The sequence below is a fragment of the Dermacentor silvarum genome, chromosome 2 (genome assembly GCF_013339745.2).
Source record: "Dermacentor silvarum isolate Dsil-2018 chromosome 2, BIME_Dsil_1.4, whole genome shotgun sequence".
Classification (NCBI taxonomy): domain Eukaryota; kingdom Metazoa; phylum Arthropoda; class Arachnida; order Ixodida; family Ixodidae; genus Dermacentor; species Dermacentor silvarum.
In genome coordinates, this window is record NC_051155.1 from 122,709,264 (window position 1) to 122,728,872 (window position 19,609).

Consider the following 19,609-nt stretch of genomic DNA (forward strand, 5'->3'; position numbering starts at 1 on the left):
TGACATGCTTAGATTATGAATATAGTACATGCTCATTTATGGTGTAGTATATATACTACTGCTTTCTGGGTGCTTGTGATAAACTTCGGATAGTCACAAGATGATCTGTAATAATACTGAAGCTGAAATAAAAACTAATAACTTGCTCATAGGAGTGCTTATGGTAAGTAGTCACGTAAGCTTTTTCCTTAGAAATTGCAAAAGCTTGCAAATTTCATGTGGAAATGGTGTGATAGTGGAGCTTGTATTGTATATCACTGGTTCCTTGCAGAAATGTGGATGCATTCATCGGCAGTGTACAAAGGCAATTTGTTGACATGTCAATTGAGATTCTGAGGCCATGTGGCAACTCCGCTGTGCTAAAGGTGAGCATATTATTACGTTTGCAGTGTTCACACATTTTCTCGGCGCCTTACTCAGTGTTGTGTTCTGCTTCTGTGTAAAAGCTTTGGAAGAGCTTAATTGTCTATTTTGTATAATGTGTCCAGAGGTGCTCCTCTCTGCAGTTTCAACAATGCATATTTTAATCAAACTTGTATGCACTCTGCTTCGTAATGTTACTGGTAATCAGTCTTCTTATATACAAACAATTTGTAAACAGCTATAGGTCTATTGCCCTGCTCAGACAGCACTGCAAAAATGGAGGTACGACTGTGCCCTCCATGCTGTTCTTATTGGTGTAGGGTAGTACTAAATCAAGCCCCTGCTAGTGAATGGATATCATTGCGGTATATCTGTTCATCTGAGCTGCACTGTGGTGTGAATTCTGAAAAGAATTTTGTGCACAGGATGCTTTGTTGCATGCTCTGTATGCTGTGACAGAAGGAATATACTGTGCTGAATATGTGCACAGTGCACGAGAGGTTGTAGAGGCAGTTTCGCAATTCAGACGCACTCAGTGCGAGAACAGAACGTGTGTAGTGTTTTGTCACTTAGCATCATTCATCTGCTAACGGCAATATAATGTGATGGCTTAAGTTGCAAGATTTTGTCTGCATTCCCATTCAGTAGCACACCCAGGATCTAGTAAATACCGTGTAAGCATTTGGGTTAAATTGCCTATGCCACTTCACCAGCCACCAGAAGCTCACTTCAATACCTTAAAATTGACAGTTTTAAGTTTAAAAATAGCACCAACGACAGTTTCAGACTCGACAGCGTTGTTTGCTCCCACCATCTGCATAGTTAAACTAAAAGCATGGCGCACTCTCGCAATGAACTGGGACACAGGCTACTTCCAGAAAATATAGATACCTTTTCCAGTTGGCGAGCACCCAAATATGGGCAGAATTGAAACCTGAATGTGGGACAGGTTCTACTGCCCAGTGACAGTGTAACTGAATACACCAAGCTGCATTCATATTAACCAGCCAATTTTCTTGCTTGCCACAAGGTTGCACCAAGATGTGTTCAAAACTGCAACACCTGTACAGCTTTGAGCGAGTTGACTTTGGGGTGAACAGTGCCGCTGTGGGAAATACCTGTTGCGTGGCAATTGAACAATGTTTGAGCAATGGAGAAACCTCGTATGTGATGACACCCACACATACCAGCCAGTTCATTCGTATTTCTTCACAAACTTAATAAGGAAATTACAAAGAACAAAATCAGAACTTTGAACAACATTGTTCCAACATGGATTCCTGATGAAGTGTAAACCACGAAACAAGAGGCTAGCGTTGCTAGCAGGGAGTTGTCAGTGCCGCAGATGATGTTGTTATGAGGAAATAGAAACCTCCCACAAAAGCTCTCGAAAACAGCCACTTTATGAAAGTTATGTCTTAGTGATTGTCACTGACAATAGAACATGCATAAAGAAGACCAGATCAACTCTCAATAAATTTCTTTCTTTTTTTTTTCTTTTTTCAATATCTTCCCCGTGATGAACATGCCTCTGATGCCATAGGCCTCTTGGTGAACTTTGAATGCTAATTTGATATACATATTTATGAAATTCTGACATGGTTGAAGGAAAACAATGGGAAAGTGAGCATTAACATTTTTGTATTTGCTCTATTACTTTTACTGAGCTGTATTTTCAGAGTGTACATTCTTAGTGACATAATTGTAGTTAGTTACATTCTTCTTTATTACCTGTACAAGACTGAATTAACATAAATGAACCTTAAGAATGTGTTCATTTTATCAGAGGTATTGCTTAACAGAAGTTCACAGGTTCTGTGGAAAACTAAGCAAAGGTCCCCAAAGCAAAGTGTTTGACTTATCACGGAATTTAGACTGAGTTTACTTAACTGAAGAGCCCACTCTAGCTCGTTGTGTAATTTTGGATGTTCAAGCACAGCAGTAGATGTTGCTTATATAACAAGCACATTGTAGCTATTGTAAACTGACTTGAATAGCATGAAATGAGCTATGTTTATTGAATGTATTCATTCAAGAGACAGCTTTTGATGCTGTGCTATCGTGAAATTTGCAGTTGCTGTGCATATTTTGGCTAAGTATTATACATAACCATTTCGATGGTTACCTCTTAAGTCGTCATGTGCACCACTGGTGCAGAAATAACAAGTTTTTGCACTTTAAAATCTTAACATTGCTGCTCAAGAAAGCAGCTGTGCTTGACTAAACTGCATAGAAAGCACTGAAAATGGTGTGCTAAACGTTCTGAAGTGTCTTAGCAGCGAAAAACCAGGGGTGCGATCGCGCAAACAGCTCGCTTTCCGTACGTTCGGTTTGACTGCTACGTCACAAAGTGGGGAAGCTGTGCTACCGCCCCGCTGTCTCTGACGCCGCTGACGCAATCACAATTCTGACCGATCACGAGAAGGCAAGCGAAGGAACGGAAAAGCGAGCTGTTTGCGCGATCACACCCCAGATGTCTGATTGCTATCTGTAGTTAAAGTGGTAATTCTTGAATTCTGGGGTTTTATGCGCCAAAACCACGATTTGATTATGAGGCATGCCGTAGTGGGGGACTCCGAATTAATCTTGACCACCAGGAGATTTTAACGTGCCTCCAATGCACGTGACACGGGCGTTCTTGTATTTCGCCCCCATCGAAATGTGGCTGCTGCAGCCAGGATTTTATCCCGCGACCTCATGCTTAGCAGCGCAATACCACAGCCGCTAAGCCACTGCGGCGGGTAATTCTTGACTGCTGAAGCATTCATTCCTCACCTGAAATTAGCCTGTAAGTATGGCCGTACTTTATGTTACACAATCATGTTGATGATTTTTACAGTGAGGCCCACTGTTATGGGCTCACTCCCCTAGTCGTTTTGATATCCGCTGCTGATGCTGGTGTCTGTCACAGTGGTGTTTGTCACAGAAATCCCGAAGTGCTTTGGAGTTCATAAAGAAAGAAAAAAAAAATGCAATGCCTCGAGTGGATTCGAACTCGGGTCCTACAGAGTAACAAATGGAGGTTTTTACCTCTCAGCAATTCCACCGATGCTACAGAAGAGAAAAATACTGGGCATGGAGAGCACGGTCAGGCCACTAGCTGCTATGATAGGCTTACGCTGCGCTGTGCAGCTTACCTGTAAACCAGCATCGACGCGAAAGAAATATGACTCCAACGGTAAAATGCGAATGGCAAGATAGGACAGAGGAGTACGAAATAACTGTGGCACTCTGCTTCACTACTGGGAAATGTTACCTCCCCACTGATACCGCACGAAACCGTGCAAGATTTGCTGGACATAATATTGCGCTGCTGTGGTTGCTACAACGAAGAGAATAATGCACCTGGGTAGCAATGACTGGCTGATGCCACGCTCAGCAGACCAGCACAAAGCTGAAAGAATTTAAATGAAGGCTACGGTAAGAAGCGAATTGAATAGAGAAGAGGCAGAATTGAATAGAGAAGGGAGAAGCCGTGTCTCTTCACTTGGTCATCACCTGGGAGTGCCCCCCCTTCTTCTCGATGATGACGTGGACTAAAGTCGACATTGAAGAAAGTTTCCTTCTTCTCGAAAGCAGTCTGCTTGCACATGTCTGTGAACGTTTATTTCAACCAAACTGGACATTGAAACATGCGGAACATGGTAAAAACTATGTTGACCTTTCCTGGTTTCACAAAATCACCAATACTGCTCTGTGAACAGCCTCCACATGTTGCTGCTTACATGTCAATAGTCAGGGTGCAATCATTATCATGCCCATTGCAGCTAATTTCTGGCTTTTATTTTGCATCACTAAAGCAGACGTTAAGTAGTATTCCCCCACAGTCTCACATGCTAGAGTTTAAGAAGGTTGGTTAATGTGTTTAGGGTGTACTGCTTTTTTGTAAGCATGTTTCATAATTATGTGAGGAGCCAGAAAAGCACAGAAATCTGAATATTGCTTGAGGCTTGTCATGCCACTCCCTAATACAAAAAATAAGCAATCTTGTATAAAGATTGTTTGAAATGGAGAATGGCAGTACTTATTACTGAGTTGTAGCAACATCTGATGCCTGACTACCGTAGTTTCCGATGTATAAGTCGCTTTTTTTTCTGAATTTTTTTCATCTCTACTTCTTATAGAATGGCGGGACTTATATACGTGTTTTTTTTAACGGCCGTCAAAATCGGATTGGATGCTATGGCCACATGAAGCACGCTGGGTGGATCTCCTCTGGCAATTGCTACGGGTGGTGTGCGCACTATGGAGGTATCGGGTTCTTCCCGTGATTGAGTTGCCGAGCACCTTGTGAGAAGGTTGGAGCAGCAACGCAAGCGGCGGTAGTCGACCACGAGTCGACCAACCCCGAAGTTGTCGCATCTGCAGATCGCTTTCAATATGCGGCGCGCGCCGCTGCGCAAACTATACGCAGCTACTACCAGAGTACAAGCCACCCCGCCTCCCTCCCGTGCTGCCTTCCCGCTTTCCTCCCTTGTGCGCGATTCGGCTCACCGTCGCACGCTTTCACTCACACATACAGCATACGGCGCACAGGGACGATGTTATCATCCTTGGAATTTATATGGAACATGCGGCAACCATGATGGCAAAAATGCGCCTGGAGTATCCATATCATTGCTGTCTCAATTATATAGGAATGGCACCCATATGCTTGCGCGTGACCTGCGTTCACCAAATGAAATGTCTCATAATTTTTTTTAATAGCTTACCGAATGAACAGGTGCGTCTTATACACCGGTGCTGCTTATATATGTTTTCTTTCCGAAAAAAACTGGCGTTTTGAGGGGGTGTGAGTTATAGATAGGAAAATACGGTACTACTACTTTTTTACTGACATTTCATGCATTTCCAGCGCTTTAAAGAACAAGGAAAAGTTAAGAAAAGTGGAAAGACGCAAGGACAGGTAGGACAGGACAGGTAGGTCCAGCGTGTCCTATCTGTCCTTGCGTCTTTCCTCTTCCTATTTCTGGAAATGCATGAAATGTCGATTTTCCAACTAGCCCAGCTGTCTGCTTTAAGTATTTTTTACTAGTTGTGTATTCCCCTTGACAACCTTCAAAGTTTGAGTGTCTTCATTTGGTGGTGCTATATCCTTGTGCATTAGGTGTCCTCTCTCTCTCTCTCTTTTTACTGAAGATGTGTGCTATTACCTATTCATTGCAATGGTGATTTCTAAAACTGTTTCAATACCTGCTTGGTCAGCTAGGTCGCTCCCATTGAGGATATTAATAATCGCTAAATTGAAGCCATAGCATTCGTATTCGAATTAACAACTGTCATGCTTGCTTGTCACCTGCACTCAGCGAAACTGCAGGTGTGCATTGACCCTTTAAATATAGCTTGTTTTCATGTTCCTCATGCACCAGTCTCCTGCATGACAGCGGAAAATTCTGAGCTGCATTTGTTGGTAGTACAGGTGGTGTACATGTGTGCCTTTCTTTCTCCATCTCCATGCCAACTTAGATTACACTGAGCCGGACCTTGAGAGCACTGGTGTGTCTTCGTGGCCTGATCATAGAATGGGTGCTGGTGAAGGCATTTAATGAAGACTTCTATACAGACGATGACCAGGTATTGCTTGCTTATGTGATGCATGCAATTCATTTGTGTGTTGAAGATGGGCTGCTTAAGGTAATCAAAGGAAATGGTGATTTTCTACGAGACAAAGGGCAGATGACTCACACGAGCAACATCTAGCAACCAAACACTCTAAAGGGAGCACCTAGTAGTGACCTGGCTAGGCCATGCTTCCATTTGTACGTACATCGCCATCTTCAAATGATGCATCATCTTTAGAATGTGCCAGCATCAGCAAGCGTGCAAGATTTGTGATAAGAAAAAATTGTGGTTGTTCCTGTGCTAGTGAGCCTTCTGTATTATTGTTCAAGAAAGAGTTGGCATATCTTCAGAGTGATTTAGACTTTTTTTACGTGGCAACATACATACATACGGCCTTTGTGAAGAGCATGAGGGCTACGCCGCACCCTCACTGTATGTGTCATTCGGCTGTGTGCTGCGGTGCTTGTGGTATGGGAGTTCTTTTCGTTTCCAAGGGCTTTGGAATTCATAGCATACCATAGGAACTCCTTTAAACAGTATTTAGTCAGTATGGTAGTTGCAGGCAACTTAGCTCGTTGTGATCGTGCAGTTGACCCCATGGAACCAATCGTTTGCAAAGAATGCGACAGCCAGGCGCATGGTAAACAAGCCAGTGCCCTCGTCAGAGCCATCTCCAACTGCGGTGATTTATGGCAACCAGTTAGCCACAGCCAAATGGGTTTAGGCATCTTGTGATGTGGCATTCCTTCAAACGATCTCATTGTGCCTTTCTGCCCTATCATCGTTCGACATTGGGGATTGAGTGTTCCTGGTGCGTGACCTTCTCCATGTTCGTGCATCGTGCCATGTTTGTGTATTGTGCTAAGCTCTCCTGGGACAAAAAGGGCTGCAGACCTCCGGATTGGCCAAAGATGTTGTCACCCATTTCTTAACGCCTGATTGAGGGAAGGTGATGTGACCGAGACGACAGAAGGCGATACAGACGCTTTGTGAGAGTTTAGCAGCTTGAACTTAAAGTGAACTTCTTTTCTGCATCATTCCTATATGTTTTTGTAAATATATAAACATTGTGTTCTAAAACGTCATGGATGTCGGGCCAAGGCCTATGATCCTTACTCCAACATGGTGTGTGAAGTTCCCATATTTTTGGAACTCCATATACTTTTGAAAGATTGTACATATATAGTGTCCATCCCAGATATATGAAACTGGGATATATAGTCTATATTGAACAGTTGTAAAATACCCATGGAAATCCCATGCGAAAGTATAACGCTGTACTACCCATGTCTCGAACTCCTGTTCACTGCCACATTCGATATATCGAACGTTGCACCACGCCTTGTACCTGCAAGTACACTTCTTCTAAAAGGAATGCCATCACACCTGCAGTTCGAAGTTTTTAATCCCGACGTTCGTTATGCCAGATGTTGTCAAACAAGAGATGCCAAACCAGAAGCGGGCCATAACAATCTATGGAGGACCTCATTTGGTCAAAATTATTGACTGCCTAGTTGACCACTTGTGATTGATTGAAAAAGTTTGACCTGCATTCGAATAAACATTGTCCTTTGCTTAGCTCTCCAGTCCCCAGTTCACACTTCATTTGTTGAGATGCTAATGTTATTGAGCTGTAGCGAGTCCAAAACTTTGGCACCTGCAGGAGTCACATCTTTGAACCACACAAAGCAACTTTTCTTGTGATGTAGTGGAAACAGTGGCGTTGTCATACTTTTGTTTGAAGGATTAAGATTTTACCTTGCTATAGTGATATTGGACGAGAAGAGAGCAGGAGCGATGTAGTGTGCAAGTGTGATTTTAGTAGTTACGTGCACGTTCTTATGGAGGCAGACTCTCCCTTCCATACTTTTGGTTGAAGGATTAAGATTTTACCTTGCTATAGTGATATTGGACGAGAAGAGAGCAGGAGCGATGTAGTGTGCAAGTGTGATTTTAGTAGTTACGTGCACATTCTTATGGAGGCAGACTCTCCCTTCCATTACAATTTGACCCTAAGAAAGTGAACAGAAGTCTCTGTGCACTCATTTGCAAGAAGGTGATATTCATGTTTGAATAATAAGAAACCATGTGTAAAGTTTTTAAATAAAGCTTGAAATTTGGAGGGTTCTCGTACATAGAAAACACAGCTGCACAAGTGAAAAGCATTTCTTGGTCCTCCAGGTGGGCCTCAATTTATGCTGCCAGTGTGCATTGCATAATAGCATTAATAGTTTTTTGTGTCTATTTGAAAAATACAGTTTGTTCAAAATTTGTTCTACAAAAACTCTAGCTAGTGCCGCAGTTTGGGCAGCTCGCAACTTTCACTGATGGTGGTGATGGCACGCGGTTTCAATCAGTCAATCAATCAAACAATACATTTTTAGTATATCACAAAATATTTTGCATGTCAGGATATACAAAAGGAGGTCCCACAGTCAGACTGAATTGGGACCTCCTGCACCCAGTAAACATAGAAAATTACATAGACAAACGAAAAATGCAATTAAGAAATACACGATAATAAGATTAAAATACGGGAAGAACAAAAAGATAGATATGCATTAATATTGTCACGCAGTTGGATGACAAGGCGAACAAGGTGACAAGGCGGTTTAGTCCTGGCTCAAAACCGTTCAGTCGGACCCTCTACTTTCTCGTCTTCTCTGTGTGCTTTATCCCCAAAACACTAGGTGGCATTAATAGGTGGCACTAGAACAATAGATACAAGGAAACGGATTAAACTGTAAATTGTGACCCATGACCCATACTTATCATGTAGAAAAAATTTTTTCAATTGATGAATAAATCTGTGAGCTTTCTGGAGTTTCATTACAAATGGTAATGTATTCCATAAGTAGGTGGCTGTGAAGCGAAAGGTCTGTTTGCCGTAATTAGTAAGAATCTTGGTTAAGATGAAGTTATTATTTAGTGTGAACTGGTGTTGAGTTGCTGTCCATTAGAGATGATTTGAAAATTAACAGCAACGAGATTTGATTGTTAAATAATGTGACAAGCAATGTGGCTAGGTTATGCTTGAACAAGGGCTGCTACATCCAGAATGTTATTTGCTTGCAGTAATTGTTTAGCATTAGCGGTTTGGTGTACTTGACATTATGATTCTGATTGCCTAATTCTTGACAGTTTGTAGCAGTTTTAGATGAGTAGTACACACGTTATCCCATGAGGTTATGCAGTAATTAATGTGTTAGTGGATGAATGGGAAGTAGAGAGAACAAAGTACAGGTCGTGAAAAGAAAGGTCATGCCCTAAGGAGAATTCATATTCCATATGATAATGTCTTTTTGATAGGCATTTTAGATTACAGTCAATATTCACACCTAGATTTATAAATTCTTCACTTGCTGGTATTAAATGGTCATCGATGGAAATGGGTGGAATGCACAGTGTCGATTTTTGTTGTGATAAACATAAAATAAACTTAGTTTTAGTGGGATTGATGATAAGTCTGTTCATTTTGCACCAGCCCAACAGATTATGAAGATTTATATTGGGCGTGGTTACCAGCAATGACAGACATTTATGAGAATTAAAAATTGTGTCCTCAGCATAGAGTAAGGCAGTGGGGTAGATTGTTAATGTAAATTAAAAACAGTATTGGGCAAGATGGATCCTTCTGATATGCTTAAGTTAGTCTTTATGGGTTTAGAATAAGCATAGGAAATACTGACATTGTGATGCTTGTCTTATAAGTAATTCCGTAATAGTAGTAAAGGAGGACCTGTTATACCTATCGCTTCTAGTTTAAGAATTTCAGTGGTAATGCTGTCAAAAGCCTTTGAAAGGCCTACAAATATGGATCCTGCAAATTTTTCACCATCAACAGCTTTCTTTAACTGGTCGGTAAGGCATGAAAGTGCTAGGGGCAGTTGAATAACCGAATTGAAATCCGAATTGAGAAAATGCAAGAATATGAAATTTGTTTAGGTATTTTGTCAACCGTTTTTCTATTAGTTCTTCGATAATTTTACTGAAGAATGGGAAAATGCAGATTGGCTTATAGTTAGGTAGTAATAAACAATTACCTGTTTTAAAAACCCAAGTAATCCTACTGTACTTAAGCTCACGAAGAAAGGTGCCTGTTTTGGAAAGAACAATTTTGGAAAGAACAAATGATATTGGTTTAGAGAATAATTTTACATGACCAGCAGGGGTATTCTGCAAGAGTCTACCTAGTGGACTGTCCACTTTGGCTGTCGCGATTGGCTCCAGCAGCACGAGCGACAAGGAGCCAGTCAGTCTCCTTGCTCGTGCAGCTGGAGCCAATCGCGACAGCCGAAATGGACAGTCCACTAGTTAGACTCTTACAAAATACACCCCCAGGATGAATGTTGTCCAACACAACGCTAGTGATTTTTAGATTGTTAACCGCTGACACACAACCTCTATTAGGTGGTTAAAAATAAATAAAATTACTGGGGAAGGCGCTTTGCCTGAACATGTACTGTTCTGCCTGTGCAAGAGTGTTAGCAAAGAAAAAAATCGCTGAAAGGTTTGTTCGTAAACTAGTGATGTGATGAATGGTGTTTGTGGTATGGGAGACCGCAGCGTTTTCAGGCATAAAAAAAGTGCAGGCAACTTGCCCAACAATGCCTTTCCAAAGTACAGCGTAGGACATTCTGAAAAAACAGATATGGTTTGCACACAAAATTTTTGAAACAGAAAAGAGTAGTCAAAGATCAAGTGGCACCACAATAAAGCCGTACAAGTCTACTATATGCAGTGCACCTCATAAGAAATGGATTTGTCACAAAAGGTCCGTGCTCAAAATGCCTGTTGCATCATTCTGAGTCTGAAGTGCCCAGAATGTACCCTTCCTATAATTGCCTACCTTCAAATACCCCACAGTCCTGGTATCCCCATCTGTTTGTCATCCCTGCACGTTGTATTCTCTTTGCTTTCTCAATTCGCTTCTGGTTTACATCTTATCTGGGTCTTCTGCTGCTTCCTGCGCAATTAGAAAACCATAAAAGCACATTGCCAAGAATTAGATATGCTTCCAGAGTCGCTCTTTCTGTTCGGTTGCAGAGTGCAAAACACAATTCCTTTACTACATTGCTTGCTTATGTGAGTGAAAACTATACTTCGTCTTCTTCAACTTCACTATACAGTCGTAATATGCTGCGGCAAACATGTTGAGTTAGACATCCCTCCGCCAATGCTGAACCGAACTGAAATGTTACAGTACGGAGTAAAGTGCAAGTAAAAGTGCAATTAGTAAGCGTGTGTCTAAGAATTTTTTGCACTTACCTGAGCCATATGCGTGAACATTTTATACTTTGTGACACACTCCCATCAATGCTATAATTCGCACTAGCGAAGCGAGATGCTGCTGCACTTGCAGCATTTACAATTTTTTACGTTTAAGTTGCGGGTGCATTCACATACCCAACATATCTTTACTTATGACAAAATCTTATTGTTTTCTTGTATGTATGCAATAATGTACAACTACAGAGAACTGTAGCCCAAAGAACTCTGCTCTTCTCCAAATGTACACGTTTGAAAACGTGATCGTCTCAATGTTTGCCATCTTGGATGTACAGCTGCGCTACCTATAGGCTGTGAAGGTTGTGAATAATGTGGCCATCCTTGGTGACTACCTAGGAGCAAGGCTGACCTAGGTCCCAGCAGACTGCATTAGTATTTTTCGCATTAGTGCCATGGTTGTACATCCTGGGTATGTCTCTGGGTGATTATGATTGGATGATGATGACTGCACAGGATGACAATTTGCAGGATTTCTTAACGTCGCGCTGAGAGCCCTGTTATTTTGCAGTGGAAGGGGAAAAACATAATTTCAGCGTAGCCACATGTTCCTGTCATTCGCACTTGATTCACCAGTTTGAGAAACTAAAATTTGAATGCAAAAGAGAGAAAGAAAAGGGAGGGCCTGCAAGTTAAATTCTTGTGCATCGGCTGACTGTGCATGTCAATAATTAATGCTCATCTGTTTAGCATCCCATTGCGAAGTGTATCTAGAATTTCGACACCTGTTCCTTTTTGAGGCATAAGGACCACAGTTTGCACCAGTGTTGTCATAAAAGAAAACATTTGTAAGGAACATAGCTTCCAAGCTCCATAGCTTCCGAGCTTCATTGATCTTTATACTTTTCACATTGGCTGTTTATAACCATGACTTAGTCGAAAGCATCTTACGTTGAAAGTATCTCTTTATATGACATTCTTCTTGGGGGTTTTACGTGCCATAACCATTTCTGATTATGAGGCACGCTGTAGTGGAGGGCTCCAGATTAATTTTGACCACCAGGGGTTCTTTAACGCGCACTACAATGCAAGCACACAGGCGTTTTTAATGCAGCCACCGCCAGGATTTGATCCCGTAATCTCGTGCTCAGCAGCGCAACGCCTTAGCTGACTGAGCCACCGCGACAGGTTCTCTTTATGACAGGTGTTTTCAAGGAGCGAACTGTACACTCTGTCATCTTACTCTCCTTTTTGTCACAAAAATGTTTCACAATTAGATTTCTGGCGTCTCTATCTTATGGTATGTAATGACTACAACATCTAAGATTAAGAGATTGAGTCGCCTGTCATATTCATATCTTCTGCGTACCATAAATGCTGCAATAGATTTTGGTCGTAGTGCAGGTGATGTGAAAGTCAGCTTCCACAGTGGTTCCTACTATGTATGAAGCGGAACAATGAAGCACCTTTATAACAAAGCACTTGGGACTTCCAAAATTCTTTGTTATACGGGTCACTTCATCGTAAAAGTTGTGCGCTGTACCATGTGCAATACTGTAGGCTAAGCATGTTTAACAAACGAGAACTGTTATATAAAGGGCCACTAAAGAGAAAAATTATTTGAGGTGTATTAGTAAGTTACCCTTCTACCATACCAAAAACGCCACTATTACCGTGAGAGGAGGCTTGGTAAGCCAGAAAAGGTGCGAGAACAAAAGACTGGTGCTGATGCCACCGTGAAGTTCCTGCCCCAGCTTGCCGTATAATCATCTAGTTTGACAGCGTCTGCTCAGGCCTAATTAATCTCTCATCGGTAAAGGTGGGATGCACTGCATTTTAAAGACGCTAAAGACTGAGTTCCGCAAGTTTCGGGAACTTTTACAGGGCTACCACGGCCAAAATGCGAAGAAATACCTTGAAAATCCTTGACATCACACGGACATACTGACGCTGGGCTTTCAGCGCAAAATTCAAAAAGTGAATATTTGAGCCTTATTTTCTTGCCTTATAATCAACCTATTACTGTGAAATCGTTGTCAGTTTAAACTGATTTGGTGTTTCTCTTTAGTGTCCCTTTAACACGAATTCAAAGGATACTCGGTCAAAGAAGTCACAAAGTTTTGTTATGTGCACTGTGGCCGGAGGAATGTGCAAGTACAGCCGACCTTATGGCATTGAGGCCCAGAGCACACTCCGTGGCGAAACCCAGGAGTGATGCAATGTAGAACTGTAGAGCATTAAATGCCACCATAGCCTCCATTGTCTTCAAAATTCTTAGTTCTTCAGCATCTCTTAATCATTGATGCCTTCATTGACTGGTGACTTCGACAGCGTCGTGTATCACCAGTTCTATCAAATTGTCAACTGTGACATATACGTCAGCCGTCACACCCACCGTTGTGTTGCAACAAGCGGTGTATAAGTGGAACAATTCCTGGAGCTGTGTAGCACAACTGGAATGCTCGCTGTCATCAGCACGATCGTCAAGCTCGTCGCTAGTGCTAAAGCTGATGACAACTTAGTTGTGGTTACAGAGGGCAGTGGCAGCGCCACTACATGCATTCATTGTTAAGCGACAAATCAGCGTTATGGGACGCCGAGATGCCTTTGTCATACAGGCAGATTCGTTCGTAGTGGTGTTCACTGTATAGGCATCCACAATGCACATGTTAGAAAGGGATTTGGCCCAGACATATGACACCCTTTGTTATATAGGTAATTTCGTTGTAGAGTTGTTTGTATAGATTGATAAGTGAAGAGATCACATCATGATTGATTCAATTGATTCAGAATTGCCTGTGTATTCACTTGATTTGTGTTTCAGTGCAGAGAATTCCTAATTGTTTCAGAAATGTATATTCTTCATAAAGAAAATTCGGATGTGATGTAGAATGTCTTTATCTCTGACAATTAATCTGGAGGTGCTTGACCATAATGCTTTGGAGAACACAAATCTTCAAGGAAAAATAGACCCGAAATTGTGGTCAGAAAACTAGGAGCTCAGAATACTTTTGTGCTCTCTTAAAGGGGCCATGAACCACTTTTTATCGAAGTGAAGAAAGGCATTTGAAGTGAAAATAGGCTATTGCAGAAATACTTTGCCGCAAAAAGTACTTCAATGCACTCAGCAGAAGCGGAGTTATTGGCAATCAAACACGGCCTCCGCTGTGCTCCCGTTCCTTCTTCAATGCCTCGCACTGGGAAGGCTATGGCGTAGTGGGGCGTGGCCACAATGCTCCAGCGCCTTCGAAATGTCATCGTGGCACGCAATTCAAATTTGGTTTTAGATGTTAACATAGATGCCACGACTTCCAATTTGGTGCCTATGACGCGCTAAATGTAAGCCAAACGCGGTGTTCCTCAGCGAACTGCAGTGCGCTTAGCCAGTGGACTCGTGGTGGCACCCCACCACGGCGGCCGCGGTATCTACGCTGTGCAGCTGACCGCAGCTACCAATAGTAGCTGCATATGGGAATCCGCTTTATTGTGAAATAAAGCGTCCAGAAGGGAGTGAGGAGCAGGCTTCTGTTTGAGAAGAGAGCGTTTGAGAGAAAGGTCACTTCACGCTCCGCTTGCGAGTTCCACGCACTGTGTACGACAGCAAAACTTGGCCGAGGTGTTCACAGCAGCATATGCTACCCGCGGACTATGTTATTTCACCAAGCCTTCAGGGTGGTTCAGGGCCCCTTAAGACACTGCTGTTTCTAGTGATGATGTGAACACACTTCTCTCTCTCCTTTTTTGAAAAATGTTTGTTATTCTTCATACATTTTTGCAGCTCGACATGTGGTCGAAGTCTCGGTACCAGGTGTTTCAAAAGGTGGGCATACTTTCTTAACCTCTTTAGTGCATTTTTGTGCAAGCACGGGCAACAAAAAAAAAAAGAAAGAAAATTATGGGGTTTTACGTTCCGAAACCACGATCTGATTATGAGGCACGCCGTAGTGGAGTACTCCGCAATAATTTATACCACCTGGGGTTCTTTAACGTGCACCTACATCTACTAAGTACACAGGTGTTTTCGCATTTCGCCCCCATCAAAATGCGGCTGCCGTGGCCGGGATTCGATCCCACGACCTCGTGCTTAGCAGCCCAACACCATAGCCACTAAGCAACCACGGCGGGTAAATGTTTACTTGAAGAACTTAATTTTCTTTCCTGCTTTAATTTGGAGACGTTGGTTAAGTAAGCCTGGTATGAAGCCTCAAAGGCTCCAGCCGGTCACAAATGATGATATAATTCTTTGGTGTAAACGATTAAGAATGAAGGCCAGTTCCAGTGTGGCTTCATGGATCATAAATGTAATTGTGGCAATAGCTGCTAGTGCTCTCACCATAAACCATTGGCGATATCGTGAGCTATTATGATAGCTTTTCTAGGTGTAGTGTTTGCAGACTGTACCATGCTGCTGAAAGCTTTATGCATTAAGCCATTTCATGCATTAAGCCATTTTATGCATTAAGCCATTTCCCGTGCCAGGAAATTGGTCCTTGCTTTTTGCCTCTTTTGATGCTTCTGCACGTTCGGCATAGGATGAGTGGAGCCACTGAGAAATGGAACACGCCGATTTGATAAACATCCCAAATCAACACAGGGGCCATGAAGTGCTGTGGCGAAAAATTGGGATTAATTTTGACAACCTGTTCTTAACAATCACCCAAAGGTCTGCACACAGGAGTATTTTTGCATTTGACCTCTATTGGAAAGCGCAACGGTGGCCAGGAAACCACTGGCCTTTTGCTCAGCAGCAGAATGCTATAGCCAAGTGATTCTGTGCTATGATGACTGGGCCAGTAGCCAATTGTTGAAAAGAGCAAGTTTGTGAAGTTGTGCCAGTATAGCCGCCATCAGATTTAATCCGTACAATGAAGACACAGTACGAATGATTTGGAAGGAAGCTGTATTCAAGGCACCCCAGCCAGAAATCTCTAGCAGGAAAAGTGAAAAGGTGCTAAGTCATGTTTGGGTGAAGTGTGGTGAAGGCTGCACCTCTTTTTTCACTGTAACAAGGTAGGGTCTTAAGTCGTTTTCCTAAAGAAAAAAAAAAGGGAGGAGGGGGGTACTTTTTTTTTTTTTTACAAGTGCAGTAAAAACCACGACGCCATTTCAGATCAGTACATACAAATATTTGTTGACTGCGTGTTGCACTGTATTGGGAGATTCGTGTTCATACTTGCGACAGCTTAGTCCCATCAGACATTTTTGTCCCTGAGGTTTGTAGTACGTGCTGCATACTGGAATACTTCGGCTCAGTGAGTCGAAAAAGACAACAATCAATTACATGCCATCACCTGCCCCTCCCCTCTGGCGAGAGGCTTGTAAGTTGCACTGCGCTGGCATCATCAATTATATAAATGATGCATAAGTGACAGAGGGGTGCAGGGGTACTCAGACGAAAAAAGACAAACACTGGCAGACGTTCTACAGACACAGAGTAAGGGGGAAAAAATGTCTGTGCTGGACACAACCTTTGGTCGTCACGTGGCAATCTCGAAAGCAGCTTGAAGAGATCCAACTGTGTTGCCAAACATGCATGGATATTTCTAGTGCAGCATTTGTTTATAATTGTCATGAACTGCATCACTTGGGGAATGAAGTTTTTCGCTTGTTTTGGGAACATTTTTGCACACGCTTCACTGGTCACTTGGGCTAGTTTTGCTATGACTGCCGTCTTGTTCGCTTTGCTGCATCGCATCAACCTGGCACTGAAAGCGTCCAGCTAGGGGATTTAGGAATACTGTTTTCCTTTGTGCTAATGGCCTTATTAATTGAGAACTTACTTCTCACCTATCGACTGGCAATTTGCAATGCTGTCCTCATTTTATTTCCGATCGTAGCACACAGCAACTCTATATAAAGCGGCTGTTTGATATGACCTGATAAGGCTTTGCATCATGCACTTACGTGAGAATTTGAATACTATCCTACTGAGATATGAAGTTTTGTGCATTAACCCTTTTGGCGTTGGGTTTTTCGAAGGGGGGGGGGGGGGCACACCCTTTGAAAAACCCGACACACCCATCCTGTGTCGTTTTTTTTTTCTCAGATATTACAAAACAAACACAGTGGTTTACTTTTAGTTATTCAGAAGAGAACAAATGACATGGATAATGACAAATGCACTCTTCGTATGGTCCTCACAAGAGAGTGGAGAACATACAGGGTATGTCAGTGACACTGGAAGGGTTAAGTGAGCAAGTTTGATGTGGATGGCTTGCTTTTACATTTCCAAATGGCTAATTAAGTAACATTGATCGTGAGCTATCTCAGTTTCAGCTTTTGTTTTTACAACCTTACTTAACTGCTACCCTGTCTTGCTTGCATCATGACTTCTGTTCTTACGTATTTTCTCTTTTTTTTGCAGGTGACAGACCATGCAAATGCAGCAATGCTTCATTTCTTTTCTCCGCAACTTCCTGACTTGGCCGTTAAATCGTTCCTGGTGAGTGTGGCCGGTACCACTTGGACTATACAGGGCATAGGCCATCTATGAACAGGGGCTACAGGGGTCTATTATGGGTGCTGGTCCTGTTTGGAACATTGTTCAAAGTATTCTCTGCACTGCCATGGAAAGTTCCTCTCCACGAACATTTTAAGCTGATAAGCCAAGGCTGTAAAAGGCTGAAGATTGGAATCAACTGTAGACAATAAAAACCTCTTGTTTCAGTTTTTTTACTTTTTTGACAAAGAAACCTATTTGAGTACGGTGAAGCGCGATAGGTGGGACAAAGTAAGGCGAGGCAGATGGGACAAGTGCTTGTATCGCCTTACTTTGCCCCGTCTTTCGCGCTTCACCGTACTCAAACATGCATCACCAACTGGCCCAAAATCTACTCTTACAAAGAAACCTGCAGATATCTTGTGAGAGAAGAGGCTGAACTTGCTTTTAGGCATCTGCTTATTTCATTTGGAAAACAAGAATGAAAACAAAGTTTCAGAATTGCTTCACTTTTACAGATATTTCCTATTGAGATATAAATAAGCTTTTCCTTTTCTTCTTTTGCAAGACGTGGCTCCACAGTTACCTGCACCTGTTCTCAGCGCCATGTCGGAGGTGCGGCACACGACTCCAGCACAACATGCCACCAACATGGAGGGACCTGCGCAATTTGGATGTTTACCACGAAACTTGCAGGCCGTGAGCATTCCTTTGGACCACGTCATGTCTTGAGAGTTCATCTGATTTGAGTTGGTTGCTTTAGTTTAGCTTTGCCAGAAGACAGGGCATATGCTGAACACTTGTTAAATCGTCAGCAGGGTCATTCAACTACATTGAGACAACCTGCCATTGCTGACCCACGGCCGCTGGATAAAAAGAAAAGGTGCGGCCTGCAATGGGAGCCAACGTGACAGCTGTAGTTGCATTTTCGGCCGCTTGGCTGCGCCAAACGGCGCTAGTCATCGGCGATGGAAGGCATCGGCTTCCACGTGCAGGCGCGTTCCTGACGCATTTTTTATGCCAATCCCAGACATCAGTTCCCAACATGTGGTGCCACGGTGGATCACACCGTTTTTGATGCACGCGGCAGGCTGCACCTTTTTTTATCCAGAGGCCATGGCTGATCCAACGGATGAGCTGTATGTACATGTAATAAAGAACTCGCAGCCACGTGTGTACACATGTGTCTTTATGTGCCTTGCCTTTCTCTCTTTCTCCTTACCATGCTCATTGTGGTGCTGTTTGATCTGGTTTGCTTTCAAGAAATGCAGATATCAGAAGAACTGGCGCCAATTAGGCATGTTAGCAAGATGCTGCACACACACACACACACACACACACACACACACACACACACACACACACACACACACACACACACACACACACACACACACACACACGCACACACACACACACACACACACACACACACACACACACACACACACACACACACGAGCACATACCGACTCCAAACTGAGCTGAATGACCACGTTTGGTCAGGCCTAGAAGTGTGAAATGAAGCCTCGGGGCCATGTTTTCGTGTATGTTCAGGCCGTGACATGAAGAAACAGAGGGTGTCTATCTGTGTTCAAGTTTGAGTGTTGTGCAAATTATTTGCAGAACCAATTTTCAGTCACTCATGTGCAGGACTATACATTTTTAGGCAGAACTAATTTCTGCGAATTTATTTACTCCCTGAACACTTTGAATCAGTTTAAAAACCCCAATGTCTTCCCACAAAGCTATTTCCCCTAAAATAAAGCTGTTGGCTTGTAGGGGTAACTGCACTACTGCCCAAGGAACATGACATAGATGAAAGACACAGACACAAACACCAACACTGTTGTCCTCTGAATTGTGATGTTAAGTATGCAAAGAGGGCCACCGTAATCTCCGAACCAGAGTCATGCTTTACTTCAGCAACTCTTGCAAGGGCAGGCCATTTTCTTCAGCCACACTTTGAGCAGCTTCTTAATCTTGAGCTGTGGTTAAGTATTGACTCACTTTCATAGA

At 42.7% G+C, this 19,609-nt stretch overlaps 1 protein-coding gene across 2 annotated transcripts in view; it reads left to right on the forward strand.

Annotated features, from left to right (window-relative positions):
- LOC119441729 (mediator of RNA polymerase II transcription subunit 27-like) overlaps positions 1-18,858 on the forward strand; it is a 30,955-nt gene extending 12,097 nt beyond the window's left edge. Inside the window, exons 4-8 of one of the 2 annotated variants that reach the window (XM_037706331.2) lie at positions 272-365; positions 5,830-5,937; positions 14,930-14,971; positions 17,516-17,593; positions 18,159-18,849. In XM_037706331.2, the coding sequence (XP_037562259.1) occupies positions 272-365; positions 5,830-5,937; positions 14,930-14,971; positions 17,516-17,593; positions 18,159-18,293 (457 nt within the window). In that variant the 3' untranslated portion in view covers positions 18,294-18,849. Of the gene's footprint in view, positions 1-271; positions 366-5,829; positions 5,938-14,929; positions 14,972-17,515; positions 17,594-18,158 lie in introns of both variants that reach the window. The other variant, XM_049661578.1, reaches the window with a different exon arrangement.
- The last annotated feature ends 751 nt before the right edge of the window (positions 18,859-19,609 follow it).